General features: G+C 48.0%; 1 protein-coding gene across 1 annotated transcript in view; it reads right to left on the bottom strand.

Annotated features, from left to right (window-relative positions):
- TSPAN8 (tetraspanin 8) overlaps positions 1–20,443 on the bottom strand; it is a 56,740-nt gene that overhangs the window by 15,629 nt on the left and 20,668 nt on the right. The window contains exon 6 of the mRNA XM_089674105.1: positions 19,400–19,516. Within this exon, the coding sequence (XP_089530231.1) occupies positions 19,400–19,516 (117 nt within the window). The remainder of the gene's footprint in view (positions 1–19,399; positions 19,517–20,443) is intronic.

Below are 20,443 nucleotides of genomic sequence, written 5' to 3'. Positions count from 1 at the left end.
TCGTATATTGTTTGTTACTGTATTGTCTCACTGTATTGTACTGTCCCCCACTATATTGTACAGCGCTGAGCAAACTTTTTAATAAACACTGTATAATAATAATAATAATAATAATAAAAATAATAATAATAATAATAATGTAAGACACATAGAAACATATCCAGAGTTTTCTTTCAGAGTAGATTGCATTTCAGTTAAGACAGCAAGTTATGCCATCTGACATTTATACTAGTTTGAGTATCCACCACCAGGCCCTTACTTGCTGACCTCCTTTAAAAAAAGTAACATTATTAAAATGTGGAAGAAAGGCATACACATTCTTTAGCACAAAAAAATCAGGATTATCATGAAACTAAAATGGATAAAAGTAATGTACAAATAGAAACAAAAGCGTGAAGGACTTTAAAGGTGCTTATATATCCTCAGGATGAAAACAACTTCGACACACACTATACAGTTAGGTCCATATACTATATTTGGGCACAGGCACAATTTTAGTTTTTTTCAGGTATTGACCAAAACATATTCAAGCTATAGTTACAGTGGGGCAAAAAAGTATTTAGTCAGCCACCAATTGTGCAAGTTCTCCCACTTAAAAAGATGAGAGAGGCCTGTAATTGGCATCATAAGTAGACCTCAACTATGAGAAACAAAATGAGAAAAAAAATCCAGACAATGACATTGGCTAATTTGGAAATAATTTATTTGCAAATTATGGTGGAAAATAAGTATTTGGTCACCTACAAACAAGCAAGATTTCTGGCTCTCACAGACCTGTATCTTCTTTTTTAAGAGGCTCCTCTGTCCTGCACTCATTACCTGTATCAATGGCACCTGTTTGAACTTGTTATCAGATAAAAGACACCTGTCCACAACCTCAAACAGTCACACTCCAAACTCCACTATGGTTAAGACCAAAGAGCTGTTGAAGGACACCAGAAACAAAATTGTAGACCTGCACCAGGCTGGGAAGACTGAATCTGCAATAGGCAAGCAGCTTGGTGTGAACAAATCAACTGTGGGAGCAATAATTAGAAAATGGAAGACATACAAGACCACTGATAATCTCCCTCAATCTGGGGCTCCACGCAAGATCTCACCCGTGGGGTCAAAATGATCACAAGAACGGTGAGCAAAAATCCCAGGACCACACGGGGGGACCTAGTGAATGACCTGCAGAGAGCTGGGACCAACGTAACAAAGGCTACCATCAGTAACACACTACGCCGCCAGAGACTCAGATCCTGCAGTGCCAGTCGTGTCCCCCTGCTTAAGCCAGTACATGTCTGGGCCCGTCTGAAGTTTGCTAGAGAGCATTTGGATGATCCAGAAGAGGATTGGGAGAATGTCATATGGTCAGATGAAACCAAAATAGAACTGTTTGGTAGAAACACAACTCGTCGTGTTTGGAGGAGAGAGAATGCTGAGTTGCATCCAAAGAACACCATACCTACTGTGAAGCATGGGGGTGGCAACATCATGCTTTGGGGCTGTTTCTCCGCAAAGGGACCAGGACGACTGATCCATGTACAGGACAGAATGAATGGGGCCATGTATCGTGAGATTTTGAGTGCAAACCTCCTTCCATCAGCAAGGGCATTGAAGATGAAACGTGGCTGGGTCTTCCAACATGACAATGATCCCAAACATACCACCTTGGCAACGAAGGAGTGGCTTCGTAAGAAGCATTTCAAGGTCCTGGAGTGGCCTAGCCAGTCTCCAGATCTCAACCCCATAGAAAACCTTTGGAGGGAGTTGAAAGTCCGTGTTGCCCAGCGACAGCCTCAAAACATCACTGCTCTAGAGGAGATCTGCATGGAGGAATGGGCCAACATACCAGCAACAGTGTGTGCCAACCTTGTGAAGACTTACAGGTAACGTTTGACCTCTGTCATTGCCAGCAAAGGATATATAACAAAGTATTGAGATGAACTTTTGATATTGGTCAAATACTTATTTTCCACCATAATTTGCAAATAAATTCTTTCCAAATCAGCCAATGTGATTGTCTGGATTTTTTTTTCTCATTTTGTCTCTCATAGTTGAGGTCTACATATGATGTCAATTACAGGCCTCTCTCATCTTTTTAAGTGGGAGAACTTGCACAATTGGTGGCTGACTAAATACTTTTTTGCCCCACTGTATATAATGGATATGGGATGAAAGTGCACACTCTCAGGTTTAATTTGAGGGTATGTACATCCAAATTGGAGAAAGGGTTTAGGAATTACAGCTCTTAAGAGTAGCCACCCCCCCTTTTTCAAAGAACCAAAAGTAAATGGACAATTGAATCAAAAGCTGTTTCATGGCCAGGTGTGGGCTACTCCTTTATTGATTCTTAGTGTGGTATTTGCATTTGGAATCTTTTGCTGTGAACCTACATCATGCGTTCAAAGCAGCTGTTCAGGCAAGTGAAACAGGCCATTGTAAGGCTTCAAAAATGCAACAAATCCATCAGAGAGATAGCAGCAACTTTAGAGGTGGCCTAATCAACAGTTTGGTACATTCTGAGGAAAGAAGAATGCACTGATGAGCACAGCAACACAAAAAGGCATAGACGTCCACAGAAGACAACAGTGGCGGATGATCGCAGGATCCTCTCTATGGTAAAGAAAAACCCATTCACAACATCCAAACAAGTGAAGGACACTCTCCAGGAGGTGGGTGTATCATTGTCAAAGTCTACAATCAAGAGAAGACTTCACGAAAGCAAATACAGAGGGTTCACCACAAGGTGCAAACCATTCATAAGCCTGATGAATAGAAAGGCCAGATCAGACTTTGCCAAAAAACATCTAAAAAAGTCAAACCAGTTCTGGAAAAGCATTCTTTGGACGAATGAAACTAAGATTGATCTGCACCAGAATGATGAGAAGAAAAAAGTGTGGAGAAGTCTTGGAATAGCTCATGATCCAAAGCACACTGTAAAACATGGTGAAGGAAGTGTGATGGCATGGGCATGCATGGCTTCCAGTGGCACTGGGTCATTGGTGTTTATTGATGATGTGACAGAAGACAGAAGCAGCTGGATGAATCCTGCAGTGTTTACAGATATACTATCAGCGCAGATTCAGCCAAATGCAGCAAAGTTGTTTGGATGACGCTTCACAGTACAGATGGACAACGATCCAAAACACACTCTAAAAGCAACCCAGGAAGCAATTTCGGAACATCTATCTGGCATCTATCAAGTTATATATAGAGATGAGCGAATCGAAGTATCCGAAGTGGAATTCGAGTCGAATATCGGAAAAATTTCGATTCGTGCCGAATCCGAAAAACAGCCTAATTCGGACGCGCGAATCGAAATTTTTCCGAAAATGGCGGCTGACATGTGCGGCGACGGAGCGGGGATGTCGGGGAAGGCGCGCAGACAAGGCGCGCTGCCCCATAATGCATTCCTCAACGACATGTGATCGCATCAGCCAATCAGCAGCCAGCCAGCCAGCACTGTGTAATGGTCGAGGTATATATAGCGGCCATTTTGGAAATCTTCATTTGCCTGCAGTCATTGAACAGAGGCAGACCGCTCTGTACTAGGGACAGGGACAGAGTTAGGGCCACAGAAACGAGAATTGGGGACAGAGAGAAGTTACTTAGGGACAGAGAACCATTACTCAGGGACACAGACTTGTTAATGAGGGCCACAGAATCGTTATTTAGGGACAAAGAAACGCTAGTTAGGGCCACAGAATTCATACTCAGGGACAGACAGAATTTTCACTCAGTGCCAGAGAATTGTTACTTAGGGCCACAGAAACGTTATTAGGGCCACAGAATTTTTACTCAGGGACAGACAGAATTGTTACTGAGTGCCAGAGAATTGTTACTCAGGGACAGACAGAATTGTTACTGAGTGCCAGAGAATTCTTACTCAGGGCCACAGAATTCATACTCAGGGACAGACAGAATTGTTACTCAGGGACAGACAGAATTGTTACTGAGTGCCAGAGAATTGTTACTCAGGGACAGACAGAATTGTTACTGAGTGCCAGAGAATTGTTACTCAGGGACAGACAGAATTGTTACTGAGTGCCAGAGAATTGTTACTCAGGGACAGACAGAATTGTTACTGAGTGCCAGAGAATTGTTACTCGCACAGACACAAAATTGTTACTTGCACAGACACAGAATTGTTACTCGCACAGACAGAATTGTTACTCAGGGCCACAGAATTCATACTCAGGGACAGACAGAATTGTTACTGAGTGCCAGAGAATTGTTACTCAGGGACAGACAGAATTGTTACTGAGTGCCAGAGAATTGTTACTCAGGGACAGACAGAATTGTTACTGAGTGCCAGAGAATTGTTACTCAGGGACAGACAGAATTGTTACTGAGTGCCAGAGAATTGTTACTCGCACAGACACAAAATTGTTACTTGCACAGACACAGAATTGTTACTCGCACAGACACAGAATTGTTACTCAGGGCCACAGAATTCATACTCAGGGACAGACAGAATTGTTACTGAGTGCCAGAGAATTGTTACTCAGGGACAGACAGAATTGTTACTGAGTGCCAGAGAATTGTTACTCAGGGACAGACAGAATTGTTACTGAGTGCCAGAGAATTGTTACTCGCACAGACACAAAATTGTTACTTGCACAGACACAGAATTGTTACTCGCACAGACACAGAATTGTTACTCAGGGCCACAGAATTCATACTCAGGGACAGACAGAATTGTTACTGAGTGCCAGAGAATTGTTACTCAGGGACAGACAGAATTGTTACTGAGTGCCAGAGAATTGTTACTCAGGGACAGACAGAATTGTTACTGAGTGCCAGAGAATTGTTACTCGCACAGACACAAAATTGTTACTTGCACAGACACAGAATTGTTACTCGCACAGACACAGAATTGTTACTCAGGGCCACAGAATTCATACTCAGGGACAGACAGAATTGTTACTGAGTGCCAGAGAATTGTTACTCAGGGACAGACAGAATTGTTACTGAGTGCCAGAGAATTGTTACTCAGGGACAGACAGAATTGTTACTGAGTGCCAGAGAATTGTTACTCAGGGACAGACAGAATTGTTACTGAGTGCCAGAGAATTGTTACTCAGGGACAGACAGAATTGTTACTGAGTGCCAGAGAATTGTTACTCGCACAGACACAAAATTGTTACTTGCACAGACACAGAATTGTTACTCGCACAGACACAGAATTGTTACTCAGGGCCACAGAATTCATACTCAGGGACAGACAGAATTGTTACTGAGTGCCAGAGAATTGTTACTCAGGGACAGACAGAATTGTTACTGAGTGCCAGAGAATTGTTACTCAGGGACAGACAGAATTGTTACTGAGTGCCAGAGAATTGTTACTCGCACAGACACAAAATTGTTACTTGCACAGACACAGAATTGTTACTCGCACAGACACAGAATTGTTACTGAGTGCCAGAGAATTGTTACTCAGGGACAGACAGAATTGTTACTGAGTGCCAGAGAATTGTTACTCAGGGACAGACAGAATTGTTACTGAGTGCCAGAGAATTGTTACTCAGGGACAGACAGAATTGTTACTGAGTGCCAGAGAATTGTTACTCGCACAGACACAAAATTGTTACTTGCACAGACACAGAATTGTTACTCGCACAGACACAGAATTGTTACTCAGGGCCACAGAATTCATACTCAGGGACAGACAGAATTGTTACTGAGTGCCAGAGAATTGTTACTCAGGGACAGACAGAATTGTTACGGAGTGCCAGAGAATTGTTACTCGCACAGACACAAAATTGTTACTTGCACAGACACAGAATTGTTACTCGCACAGACACAGAATTGTTACTCAGGGCCACAGAATTCATACTCAGGGACAGACAGAATTGTTACTGAGTGCCAGAGAATTGTTACTCAGGGACAGACAGAATTGTTACTGAGTGCCAGAGAATTGTTACTCAGGGACAGACAGAATTGTTACTGAGTGCCAGAGAATTGTTACTCGCACAGACACAAAATTGTTACTTGCACAGACACAGAATTGTTACTCGCACAGACACAGAATTGTTACTGAGTGCCAGAGAATTGTTACTCAGGGACAGACAGAATTGTTACTGAGTGCCAGAGAATTGTTACTCAGGGACAGACAGAATTGTTACTGAGTGCCAGAGAATTGTTACTCAGGGACAGACAGAATTGTTACTGAGTGCCAGAGAATTGTTACTCGCACAGACACAAAATTGTTACTTGCACAGACACAGAATTGTTACTCGCACAGACACAGAATTGTTACTCAGGGCCACAGAATTCATACTCAGGGACAGACAGAATTGTTACTGAGTGCCAGAGAATTGTTACTCAGGGACAGACAGAATTGTTACGGAGTGCCAGAGAATTGTTACTCGCACAGACACAAAATTGTTACTTGCACAGACACAGAATTGTTACTCGCACAGACACAGAATTGTTACTCAGGGCCACAGAATTCATACTCAGGGACAGACAGAATTGTTACTGAGTGCCAGAGAATTGTTACTCAGGGACAGACAGAATTGTTACTGAGTGCCAGAGAATTGTTACTCAGGGACAGACAGAATTGTTACTGAGTGCCAGAGAATTGTTACTCGAACAGACACAAAATTGTTACTTGCACAGACACAGAATTGTTACTCGCACAGACACAGAATTGTTACTCGCACAGACACAGAATTGTTACTCAGGGCCACAGAATTCATACTCAGGGACAGACAGAATTGTTACTGAGTGCCAGAGAATTGTTACTCAGGGACACCTAATCGTTGAATTAAATAGTATGTCAGACAACATGCAGAGGAGTGGCAGAGGAGGCAATGTTTTAGGAGCGAGCAGACGTGGCAGCAGAGGAAGGGGTCGAGGCAGCAGTATTCGCAGCCAGAGGCCAGTGCTCCCGGTGTCATCCAGCGGTCGTGTCTCCACCGACAACCCTGCCGTCATTGATTGGTTGGCTCGGTCGTCTTCCTCTTCCCAGGTCACCTCTGACACCTACAGCCAACGGTCGGTGGGTACGTCAGACACAACCGTTAGTTGGCATGGCCCGGGAGCAAGCCCACTGAAATCACGTGTCCTCTACCTGCCCCTGTCCTTTGCTGTTCCCTCACCAAGCGAAGTATCGCATGCTGTGGGCTCAGCCCCACTGTACAGTGAGGAAGAGCTAACAGAGGGCGGTCAGGAACGGGGGGAGACATCGGCCTTTTCAGCAGCCAAGCGAACAAGTACTGGCGAGGAGAGTGGCTCGGTAGCCGGTCTAGAGACAGGTCTGTCTCCTGACCCAGACGCAGCCGAGGGGGCTAGTAGTGAGGCGGAGACCCTACTTGATGATGAGGAGGTTGATCGCACTTGGCAGCCTCGTCGTCATCAGGCAATTTCTTCCGCATCATCAGGAGAAGAGGGTGGCAGCTTGGCAGCGAGCAAAACAGTCGGTGGGTTGCCCAGGAGACAGCAGCAGGGTCGCATCAGTGTCAGTGGAGCCAAACGTCCACGGAGTAGAGCACCAGCTCCACTGCAGCCTACCACCACGGCCAGTAGTGGTGCCGGTGCGCACGGAGGAAGTAGCAGTCAGCCAGTGAAGAGTAGCGGGGGCAAAGTTTCCTACTCGGTGGTGTGGCAATTTTTCCTCAAGCCGCCCGAGGAAGTAAACGTAGCCGTATGTCGACTATGTGGCCAGAAATGCAAGCGTGGCCAGGGGGCCCATGTTGGGACTACAGCGTTGCGTCAGCATATGCAGCGTCACCATTCGGTGGCCTGGGAAAACCGTGATAAACATACGGCGGTTCTGCCTGCCCCAGCCCCCGCTCCATCACCCGCTCCGTTACTTGCTCCGTCACCCGACGTCGTCAATCGCCCTCTATCAGCCAGTCAAGGCTCCAACACCTCTGCTGAGGGGAGTTGTCGCTCGTTGGCATCTTCCGCTCGTTCAGATGCTCCTTCTCCTGCTACTCCTCTTCTCGGATTCCGTCAACAGTCTTTCTTGGAATCCGTATCCAAGAGACAACAGTTTGCGAGCACACACCCGACGGTGCAAAAGCTGAACGTCCTCCTGTCCAAGTTGCTGGTGCTGCAGTCCCTCCCTTTCCAACTGGTGGACTCAGCACCTTTCCGAGAAATGATGGCTTGTGCCGCGCCGCGGTGGAGAGTGCCAAGCTGTCATTTCTTTGCCCAAAAGGCAGTGCCAGCCCTGCATTCACATGTAGAAGAGATGGTGGGCCAGTCTTTGAGCATGTCGGTCTCTGCCAAAGTGCACGGCAGCGCCGACGTGTGGAGCTGTAACTACGGTCAGGGACAGTACATGTCATTTACGGCCCACTGGGTGAACGTGGTGCCGGCACAGCCGCACCAGCAACTTGGACAGGTCATGACGCTTTTGCCTCCACGTTTGCACGTCCTTGGTCCAGCAAGCATGTCCGCCTCTACCACCTCTTTTTCCGCCGTGTCCTCAGCCGCCACCCCCGTGCCAAGTCCCATTACCCGACCGGCATATCACATGTGCAGGGCGCAACGGTGTCACGCTGTGCTGCACCTGGTATGCCTTGGCGAACGTAGTCACACAGGGGAGGAACTGCTGAGTGTAATGAACAGAGAAATCGACAGATGGCTGTCTCCGCGCAAACTAAAAATCGGAACCATGTTGACTGACAACGGAAAGAACATGGTGTCTGCTCTGCGTCAAGGAAGGTTGTGCCATGCGCCATGCATGGCTCACGTGTTCAATCTGGTTGTCAAGCGGTTCCTAAAATCCACCATCCCACTGCAAGACATCCTTAAAATGTCACGTAAACTGTGCATGCATTTCAGCCATTCCTACACCGCAAAGAACACCCTCATTGAGCTGCAGCGGCAGAACGGAATTCCACAGCATCGCCTGATCTGCGACGTTGCAACAAGGTGGAATTCAACCCTACACATGTTAGACCGCCTTTACGAGCAGCGAAAGGCCATCACCGATTTCCTGATGTTACAAGCGGATAAAGGTACTCCCCTGTGTAACTTAGATGTCAGCCATTGGCAGCTCATGCGTGACACCTGCCGCTTGCTCAGGCCCTTTGAGGAGGCCACGCTATTCGTGAGTCGGCAGGACTATGGGATGAACGACGTCATTCCTCTGTTGCACGTCCTGGAACAAATGCTGTTAACAATGGCTGGTCAGGGTGCGGTAGACGTGGCGCACAGATCTCAACGCCACATGACCCCTGTGGGGGCAGGACAGGAAGAAGAGGAGGAGGTAGAGGAGGACATTTGTGCTCAGGAATTATTGAGTGAAATGGGTGGTTTTTCCACTCAGCGGACAGTGGAGGAGCAGGAGCATCTGGTAGAGGAGGAGGAGGAGGAGACAGAGGACCCAGACGCACCGTGGCAGTATGCTGTGGAGATGGAGGCAGGGAGTCCCTCGCATTCCTTGGCACAAATGGCCCATAGCATGCTCGGTTGCTTGCGTAGCGACAGCCGAATAATAACCATCAGACAGAGGGATGACTTTTGGCTGTCCACCTTGTTGGACCCTCGCTACCGTTCCAAAATGGTGGCCTTTTTCACACCTGCTGAGAGGGAGGCCAAAATAACGTACTATAAAAACCACCTATGTAGTCAGTTGGTCTCTGCCTTTGTGCGCCAACGTCCATCCTCAGACACTGTGGGCCCTGTGCGCTCGCGTTCCGCTGGCATGGCAGCAGGGGAGGGGTGGGGTGGTAGGAGCAGTGGCAGCTCCACCAGCAGCGGCTGCCTCAGTCTGCAGTCGATGATGAGTAGCTTTCTTCACCAGCGCAGTGAGGAAACTACTAACCAGCCGCAGCAGCAGCAGCAGCATCAGGTGGACCTGGAGCAGGAGCTCAAACAACAGGCTTGGGCCTACTTGGACAGCACCCTGCCAACCGAGGTAGACAATCCCCTTGACTACTGGGCAACGAAACTTGACCTTTGGCCCCAACTAGCTGAATTTGCCCTTGAAAGGCTGTCATGCCCGGCCAGTAGCGTGGCATCGGAGCGCGTGTTTAGTGCGGCAGGAGGTATTGTAACTCCGCGGAGGACACGACTGTCCACCCAAAGTGTGGAGAGACTCACGTTTGTGAAAATGAATCAGGCGTGGATTAGTCTGGATTTCAAACCACCAGTTCCTGACACAACTGACTAAATCCGCCATGAATCATGCCTCAAACATGTGCCACTTTCAGGTCTCCTCACACTGCTGGTGTGTTTAATTTTTTGACATAGGGTGCAGGCAGATTACGGGCCTCCTATAGCTGCTGCCAGGCCCCTAATCTGCCATAGGCCCCTATATACCGCCTCCTCATGCTGCTGCTAGGTCCAGAGTCTCTCATGGGTCCCTGTACGGCCTCCCATTGCTGCTGTCTCCATCGCCACACTCTGCTGCCATGTGCCACTTTCAGGTCTCTTCACACTGCTGGTGTGTTAAATTTTTTGACATAGGGTGCAGGCAGATTACGGGCCTCACATAGCTGCTGCCAGGCCCCTAATCTGCCATGGGCCCCTATATACCGCCTCCTCATGCTGCTGCCAAGTCTAGAGTCTCTCATGGGTCCCTGTACGGCCTCCCATTGCTGCTGTCTCCATCGCCACACTCTGCTGCCATGTGCCACTTTCAGGTCTCTTCACACTGCTGGTGTGTTTAATTTTTTGACATAGGGTGCAGGCAGATTACGGGCCTCACATAGCTGCTGCCAGGCCCCTAATCTGCCATGGGCCCCTATATACCGCCTCCTCATGCTGCTGCCAAGTCCAGAGTCTCTCATGGGTCCCTGTACGGCCTCCCATTGCTGCTGTCTCCATCGCCACACTCTGCTGCCATGTGCCACTTTCAGGTCTCCTCACACTGCTGGTGTGTAGAATTTTTTGACATAGGGTGCTGGCAGATTACGGGCCTCCCATAGCTGCTGCCAGGCCCCTAATCTGCCATAGGCCCCTATATACCGCCTCCTCATGCTGCTGCCAGGTCCAGAGTCTGTCATGGGTCCCTGTACGGCCTCCCATTGCTGCTGTCTCCATCGCCACACTCTGCTGCCATGTGCCACTTTCAGGTCTCTTCACACTGCTGGTGTGTTTAATTTTTTGACATAGGGTGCAGGCAGATTACGGGCCTCACATAGCTGCTGCCAGGCCCCTAATCTGCCATGGGCCCCTATATACCGCCTCCTCATGCTGCTGCCAAGTCTAGAGTCTCTCATGGGTCCCTGTACGGCCTCCCATTGCTGCTGTCTCCATCGCCACACTCTGCTGCCATGTGCCATTTTCAGGTCTCTTCACACTGCTGGTGTGTTAAATTTTTTGACATAGGGTGCAGGCAGATTACGGGCCTCACATAGCTGCTGCCAGGCCCCTAATCTGCCATGGGCCCCTATATACCGCCTCCTCATGCTGCTGCCAAGTCCAGAGTCTCTCATGGGTCCCTGTACGGCCTCCCATTGCTGCTGTCTCCATCGCCACACTCTGCTGCCATGTGCCACTTTCAGGTCTCTTCACACTGCTGGTGTGTTTAATTTTTTGACATAGGGTGCAGGCAGATTACGGGCCTCACATAGCTGCTGCCAGGCCCCTAATCTGCCATGGGCCCCTATATACCGCCTCCTCATGCTGCTGCCAAGTCCAGAGTCTCTCATGGGTCCCTGTACGGCCTCCCATTGCTGCTGTCTCCATCGCCACACTCTGCTGCCATGTGCCACTTTCAGGTCTCTTCACAATGCTGGTGTGTTAAATTTTTTGACATAGGGTGCAGGCAGATTACGGGCCTCACATAGCTGCTGCCAGGCCCCTAATCTGCCATGGGCCCCTATATACCGCCTCCTCATGCTGCTGCCAAGTCTAGAGTCTCTCATGGGTCCCTGTACGGCCTCCCATTGCTGCTGTCTCCATCGCCACACTCTGCTGCCATGTGCCACTTTCAGGTCTCTTCACACTGCTGGTGTGTTAAATTTTTTGACATAGGGTGCAGGCAGATTACGGGCCTCACATAGCTGCTGCCAGGCCCCTAATCTGCCATGGGCCCCTATATACCGCCTCCTCATGCTGCTGCCAAGTCCAGAGTCTCTCATGGGTCCCTGTACGGCCTCCCATTGCTGCTGTCTCCATCGCCACACTCTGCTGCCATGTGCCACTTTCAGGTCTCTTCACACTGCTGGTGTGTTAAATTTTTTGACATAGGGTGCAGGCAGATTACGGGCCTCACATAGCTGCTGCCAGGCCCCTAATCTGCCATGGGCCCCTATATACCGCCTCCTCATGCTGCTGCCAAGTCTAGAGTCTCTCATGGGTCCCTGTACGGCCTCCCATTGCTGCTGTCTCCATCGCCACACTCTGCTGCCATGTGCCACTTTCAGGTCTCTTCACACTGCTGGTGTGTTTAATTTTTTGACATAGGGTGCTGCAAGATAACGGGCCTCACATAGCTGCTGCCAGGCCCCTAATCTGCCATGGGCCCCTATATACCGCCTCCTCATGCTGCTGCCAAGTCCAGAGTCTCTCATGGGTCCCTGTACGTCCTCCCATTGCTGCTGTCTCCATCGCCACACTCTGCTGCCATGTGCCACTTTCAGGTCTCTTCACACTGCTGGTGTGTTTAATTTTTTGACATAGGGTGCAGGCAGATTACGGGCCTCACATAGCTGCTGCCAGGCCCCTAATCTGCCATGGGCCCCTATATACCGCCTCCTCATGCTGCTGCCAAGTCTAGAGTCTCTCATGGGTCCCTGTACGGCCTCCCATTGCTGCTGTCTCCATCGCCACACTCTGCTGCCATGTGCCACTTTCAGGTCTCTTCACACTGCTGGTGTGTTAAATTTTTTGACATAGGGTGCAGGCAGATTACGGGCCTCACATAGCTGCTGCCAGGCCCCTAATCTGCCATGGGCCCCTATATACCGCCTCCTCATGCTGCTGCCAAGTCTAGAGTCTCTCATGGGTCCCTGTACGGCCTCCCATTGCTGCTGTCTCCATCGCCACACTCTGCTGCCATGTGCCACTTTCAGGTCTCTTCACACTGCTGGTGTGTTTAATTTTTTGACATAGGGTGCTGCAAGATAACGGGCCTCACATAGCTGCTGCCAGGCCCCTAATCTGCCATGGGCCCCTATATACCGCCTCCTCATGCTGCTGCCAAGTCCAGAGTCTCTCATGGGTCCCTGTACGGCCTCCCATTGCTGCTGTCTCCATCGCCACACTCTGCTGCCATGTGCCACTTTCAGGTCTCTTCACACTGCTGGTGTGTTTAATTTTTTGACATAGGGTGCAGGCAGATTACGGGCCTCACATAGCTGCTGCCAGGCCCCTAATCTGCCATGGGCCCCTATATACCGCCTCCTCATGCTGCTGCCAAGTCTAGAGTCTCTCATGGGTCCCTGTACGGCCTCCCATTGCTGCTGTCTCCATCGCCACACTCTGCTGCCATGTGCCACTTTCAGGTCTCTTCACACTGCTGGTGTGTTAAATTTTTTGACATAGGGTGCAGGCAGATTACGGGCCTCACATAGCTGCTGCCAGGCCCCTAATCTGCCATGGGCCCCTATATACCACCTCCTCATGCTGCTGCCAAGTCTAGAGTCTCTCATGGGTCCCTGTACGGCCTCCCATTGCTGCTGTCTCCATCGCCACACTCTGCTGCCATGTGCCACTTTCAGGTCTCTTCACACTGCTGGTGTGTTTAATTTTTTGACATAGGGTGCTGCAAGATAACGGGCCTCACATAGCTGCTGCCAGGCCCCTAATCTGCCATGGGCCCCTATATACCGCCTCCTCATGCTGCTGCCAAGTCCAGAGTCTCTCATGGGTCCCTGTACGGCCTCCCATTGCTGCTGTCTCCATCGCCACACTCTGCTGCCATGTGCCACTTTCAGGTCTCTTCACACTGCTGGTGTGTTAAATTTTTTGACATAGGGTGCAGGCAGATTACGGGCCTCCCATAGCTGCTGCCAGGCCCCTAATCTGCCATAGGCCCCTATATCCCGCCTCCTCATGCTGCTGCCAAGTCCAGAGTCTCTCATGGGTCCCTGTACGGCCTCCCATTGCTGCTGTCTCCATCGCCACACTCTGCTGCCATGTGCCACTTTCAGGTCTCTTCACACTGCTGGTGTGTTAAATTTTTTGACATAGGGTGCAGGCAGATTACGGGCCTCCCATAGCTGCTGCCAGGCCCCTAATCTGCCATAGGCCCCTATATACCGCCTCCTCATGCTGCTGCTAGGTCCAGAGTCTCTCATGGGTCCCTGTACGGCCTCCCATTGCTGCTGTCTCCATCGCCACACTCTGCCATGTGCCACTTTCAGGTCTCCTCACACTGCTGGTGTGTTTAATTTTTTGACATAGGGTGCTGGCAGATTACGGGCCTCCCATAGCTGCTGCCAGGCCCCTAATCTGCCATAGGCCCCTATATACCGCCTCCTCATGCTGCTGCTAGGTCCAGAGTCTCTCATGGGTCCCTGTACGGCCTCCCATTGCTGCTGTCTCCATCGCCACACTCTGCCATGTGCCACTTTCAGGTCTCCTCACACTGCTGGTGTGTTGAATTTTTTGACATAGGGTGCTGGCAGATTACGGGCCTCCCATTGCTGCTGCCAGACATGTAATCTGCCATGGGCCCCCGTACCGACTCCTCATGCTGTGACGTTGCAACAAGGTGTAATTCAACCCTACATATGTTAGACCGCCTTTACGAACAGCTAAAGGCCATCACAGATTTCCTGATGTTAAAAGCGGATAAAGGTACTCCCTGTGTAACTTAGATGTCAGCCATTGTCAGCTCATGTGTGACACCTGCGCTTGCTCAGGCCCTTTGAGGAGGCCACGCTATTCGTGAGTCGGCAGGACTATGGGATGAATGAGGTCAAATCGGCCATGGGCCCCCGTACCGCCTGTTCACGCTGATGCTGGTCCCACAGTGTGACCTGGGTCCCTGTACGGCCTCCCATTGCTTCCACTCTGCCATGTACCTCTTTGAAATCTCCTCACACTCCTGCGGTTGTCCATTTTGTCATAGGTTGCTGGCAGATTAGCGGCCTCCCATAGGTGCCGCCAGGCCCCATATCGGCCATGGGCCCCCGTACCGCCTGGTCACGCTGCTGCTGGGCCCACAGTGTGACCTGGGTCCCTGTACGGCCTCCCATTGCTGCTGCCAGGAGGCAGCAGGGTCGCAGCTGTGTCAGTGGAGGCAAACGGCCACGGAGTAGAGCAGCAGCTCCACTGCAGCCTACCACCACAGCCAGTAGTGGTGCCGGTGTGCACGGAGGAAGTAGCAGTCAGCCAGTGAGGAGTAGCGGGTGCAAAGTTTCCTACTCGGCGGTGTGGCAAGTTTTCGTCAAGCCGCCCGAGGAAGTAAACGTAGCCGTATGTCGACTATGTGGCCAGAAAGTCAAGCGTGGCCAGGGGGCCCATGTTGGGACTACAGCGTTGCGTCAGCATATGCAGCGTCGCCATTCGGTGGCCTGTGAAAAACGTGATAAAGATACGGCGGTTCTGCCTGCCCCAGCCCAGGGTTCCATTTTGTCATAGGGTGCTGGCAGATTAGCGGCCTTCCATAGGTTACGCCAGGCCCCATATCGGCCATGGGCCCCCGTACCTCCTGGTCACGCTGCTGCTGGTCCCACAGTGTGACCTGGGTCCCTGTACGGCCTCCCATTGCTTCCACTCTGCCATGTGCCACTTTGAGGTCTCCTTACACTCCTGCGGTTTTCCATTTTGTCATAGGTTGCTGGCAGATTAGCGGCCTTCCATAGGTGCCGCCAGGCCCCATATCGGCCATGGGCCCCCGTACCTCCTGGTCACGCTGCTGCTGGTCCCACAGTGTGACCTGGGTCCCTGTACGGCCTCCCATTGCTTCCACTCTGCCATGTGCCACTTTGAGGTCTCCTTACACTCCTGCGGTTTTCCATTTTGTCATAGGTTGCTGGCAGATTAGCGGCCTTCCATAGGTGCCGCCAGGCCCCATATCGACCATGGGCCCCCGTACCTCCTGGTCACGCTGCTGCTGAGCCCACAGTGTGACCTGGGTCCCTGTACGGCCTCCCATTGCTTCCACTCTGCCATGTGCCACTTTGAAATCTCCTCACACTCCTGCGGTTGTCCATTTTGTCATAGGTTGCTGGCAGATTACAGGCCTTCCATAGGTGCCACCAAGCCCCATATCGGCCATGGGCCCCCGTACCGCCTGGTCACGCTGCTGCTGGGCCCACAGTGTGACCTGGGTCCCTGTACCGCCTCCCATTGCTCCCACTCTGCCATGTGCCACTTTCAGGTCTCCTCACGCTCCTGCTGGTTTCCATTTTGTCATAGGTTGCTGTATGGCCTCCCATTGCTGCTGCCTCCACCGCCACACTGTGGCTCCAAACACTGGTTTTGGCCCCGTGACTGGCCAAAGGAGTGAAGTGTGCAGTGATTCTAAGATCGACGGCACTCATCTGCATGTCATACTGACAGACAGTATTATTTCTCTTCCCCAGCAGACTCCAAGGGCATTTAAATTAAAGGTACAGTGTTCTGCACTAATATTAAGTCTCTCTGAAGCCTAGAAACACCCTTTTTTAAGTTAAATTCACAGCGAATTTATTCGACTCGAATCGAATATTGTCCACGAATTCGCCGAATCAGTCGAATCGAATTTTTCATTTCTTCGCTCATCTCTAGTTATATACTACTCCGCCAATTCTTTTTAGGTCAATTGTCTCTGTGACTTGGAGGTATACAACAATTTTGTTATGAACGTTTTGCCTAAGTGATTTAAGAAGGCCAGATAGTGGCCATACTTACTAGAATATATTGGAGACAGAAATACTTTTTTGTGTTTAATACTTAGGATGATAGCTATGAAATAGGAATCTCCATTTCCTTGGGCAGTGTGGTGTGCGTGTCCCTGTGCATGTCTTGGGAGGTCCCAGCTATATCCTGTCCCATTGTACCCGCCTCTCTTTGCAGGAGTCAAGTTCTGGTTGATCTGATCAACCATCGGTATTGGTATAATAATTCACAATATTATAATTATATAGATTTATGTCAGTCATAATAGGGTTATTAATATAAAAATGTATATTGTTATCTGTTTTTGATGTTAAATAAATGAATCAGTGTTGGAATATACTGTATTGAGATCCCTTCCACAGTATTCCCTTCCTTTGAACCCTTGAAGAAGCCAATTCAGTGAAACGCATTGGGTATCACCATCACATCACTATCCCTAATTTATGCTTGATGTACTGCTGACCTTTAGGTCATAGTCTGGTACTGTTAACATAGAGGCAGTGTGATATGGGATTCACTGTACTGAAGGGTTCATTCTCTTACCTGATTTTATGGGAGGGTGTGTATGTTCCATTTTATTATGTGTAATAAAAACTTATATTTTTATATATATATATAGTGTGTCAAAGTTGTTTTCTTCCTGAGGGTATATAAGCACCTTTAAAGTCCTTCACACTTTTGTTTCTATTTGTACATGGTTCTGATGGATCTGACATACCAAGTGTGAATAAGGATAAAAGTAATGTACTCACAAATTGGGTGTAAATAATCTAAAATCACGTCAGTGATCCAATGACACCATTCATGGACACAAGTCTAGGACCTAACCCACTTCTAACAAGGCAAGAGTCAGCATTGTTTGCTTGTTGGAAGACTGGCAAGGCACCATGGCTACCAACAGGTCTTGGCCACACTAACTCATCCGATGATTGGAAGACTACTCCTTTTTTACTTGTCTTGAGTCAGCCCAAACTTTGGAATTTTCTTTTACATTCAAGTTCGATTATTATGGTAAACAGGACAAATAGAGAGGGTGACTCTTCCTAACAGGGGGCAATGGCAGCTATAAAAATAGACAGGTGTTCTAATCCTTCTCCACTCTATCCAAAACTGAAAGAAAATGTTTTGCCTTAGGTTAGTTGAAAATTTGAATAGAGAATTCAGACCAAATGTATGGCCCAGATGGGAAGATTTAGATAAGCAATTGGTGGTGCAGACGAGCTGAACATCCAATAAGTCACTTGATCAGTGGACAGATGAGCAGGGGAGGACTGACCATTTGGAAACTGGGGCACCGCCCGAGGGTCCGGGGTCAGTAGGGGGACCCATGAGATGCCCCTGGTACCTTTTTCATAGGCTTTTTTTAGTTTGGGCAAGGACACAGGGGCCCCATGATCCCCTATTGCAAGGGGGCCCCATGAGCTGTCAGTCCGCTCCTGCAGATGAGTATAAGACTGGCAGGGAATACACTATGGCATATCATATCACAATTGCCAAATTATGTTATTTTGAGAACACAAGTACAACATGCTTGCCATGCCTAAAAAAAACTTCTGCTTCCAATGCTCTGTCATATGACTTAAAACCTAGGCAAAATATCACATGGTGTCTGGCTATGGAGAACTTGTTTTTAAACACGTAGATACAGTTTTGGTAAATTAGTAATACGATTAGATGATCCACATGGCACAACTCTGAGCTACAATATTTAAGCAGGAAGCATAACAAATATGACTACCTGCTCATTTGTATACATTTACCAAGTGTACAATAAAGCAAGGTTTCCAATACAATAACACATACATTTATCAATGTATTTACAGTTCATAATGCTGATCTGATATACATAACATTGAAAGGTCTATTTATAATGATTTCACACAACATTCACATTTGTTAAGAATGTCCTTATTTTTCTTATGTAATCCAGTTTGAAAAAATGTGTAAATCTTGAGTGAATGTTATATGAAAGTTGTGTGAAAAACATTTATAAATGGACCCCTAAAAGTCTTATGTTCTATGATGATCAGGAAAAGCCATCTGTTCAGACAGTGACTTAAAAACAAGTAAAAAGATGGACCTTGTAATTAATTGATGTCATGAGGGGGGCTTACTAAATAGCTTAATAAATATTAATGAAGGCCATAGACGGGTCGTTTATCAGCCGAATTTTCGTCCGCACGAAAAATCAGCCGATATTCACGCCGTTAGTGGGGCCAGCCCGTTGGTCTTTTTTTGCGGATCTCCTCATTTATTTTTATTGGTCATGCTGGAAAATACGCAAAAAAACAGCCGTTTTTTGTAGACATGGGTGCCAGCATCGGCAACGGGGCTGACCGATTTTTCGTTTATCGGCCGAAAATTCGGCCGATAAACAGCCCTTCTATGGCCTGCCTAAGGGTACCTGTGAATTCACATAACTACAATTGTGTTAAAGTGGAAGAAAAGTAACACCTTGTGTTGCATATATGTAAATGTGTCTACTCAAACAGATGTGATTACAGCTCATTTTGTTTTCTTTTTTTTTGCCTCATAGGGGAATCTGAAAAATAAAAAACTCAAAGCATGTGTTAGCACCTCTACAAGTACCTGTAATTGCTTGGTGTCTGGTGTCAGTTGTCTAAATTTCACATCAGTGCAAGCACACTTTACATATCAATACTGGCAATTTATTTACCTTTTTATAGAATCCATTGTTCCCACATTCTTCTTTGTCTTCTTTTGCATTGCAAATACATGTAGGGGAAGTACCCCCCCAATCCTGAATTCCATTAACAATACCACAGCATTTACTCTGTAAGTAGATAAACAAATAGTAAGTCACAAAAAAATGTGTTCTCCCTATGATTTGTGTTACAACATAAAACATTACTTTTTCCTGAAATGTATTATTTGATCTTGCTGAATAGAAATATGATAATATACTAAAATATAATAAAAGGCTATTCAGGGTATATTAAATATGGAATGAACAAAAAAAAACAGTTACATTGGAAACCTGTAAAAGACTAAGATTATCATTATTTATGTTCTACAAATATGTACGTAGGACATTTATGTTCTGTGTGCTAACATCATCAAGGAAAGAAAGACATTGCACAGCCATCATTTCATATTAAAAGGTGGGCACTGATAAAACATGTTAATAAACATACTACATTTTGGATTTTAGAAATGTTGAAGAGCTGTAGGTAATTATGTGCATTTAATTTTGCTACGTGCATAATCTCACTTCTACATACACTATATTGCCAAAAGGTTTGGGACACCCCTCCAAATCATTGGATTCAGGTGTTTCAATCACCTTCATGGCCACAGGTGTATACAATCAAGCACCTAAGCCATGCAGACTGCTTCTACAAACATTTGTGAAAGAATGGGTCGCTCTCAGGAGCTCAGTGAATTCAAGCGTGGTACTGTGATAGGTTGACACCTGTGCAATAAGTCCATCTGTGAAATTTTCTTGCTACTAAATATTCCACGGTCAACTGTTAGTGGTATTATAACAAAGTGGAAGTAACTGGGAACAACAGCAACTCAGCCACGAAGTGGTAGGCCACATAAAATAACAGAACGAGGTCAGCACATGCTGAAGTGCACAGTGCGCAGAAGTCACCAACTGTCTGCAGAGTCAATAGCTAAAGACCTCCAAACTTTGTGTGGCCTTTCATATTAGCATAACAACATTGGATAGAGAGCTTCATGGAATGGGTTTCCATGG

Source organism: Staurois parvus, unplaced genomic scaffold (genome assembly GCF_062004578.1).
Source record: "Staurois parvus isolate SC_StPar_1 unplaced genomic scaffold, SC_StPar_1.0 ptg000147l, whole genome shotgun sequence".
Lineage (NCBI taxonomy): Eukaryota > Metazoa > Chordata > Amphibia > Anura > Ranidae > Staurois > Staurois parvus.
Note: the sequence above shows the minus strand (reverse complement) of the source record. Positions and strands in the feature narration are given on the sequence as shown.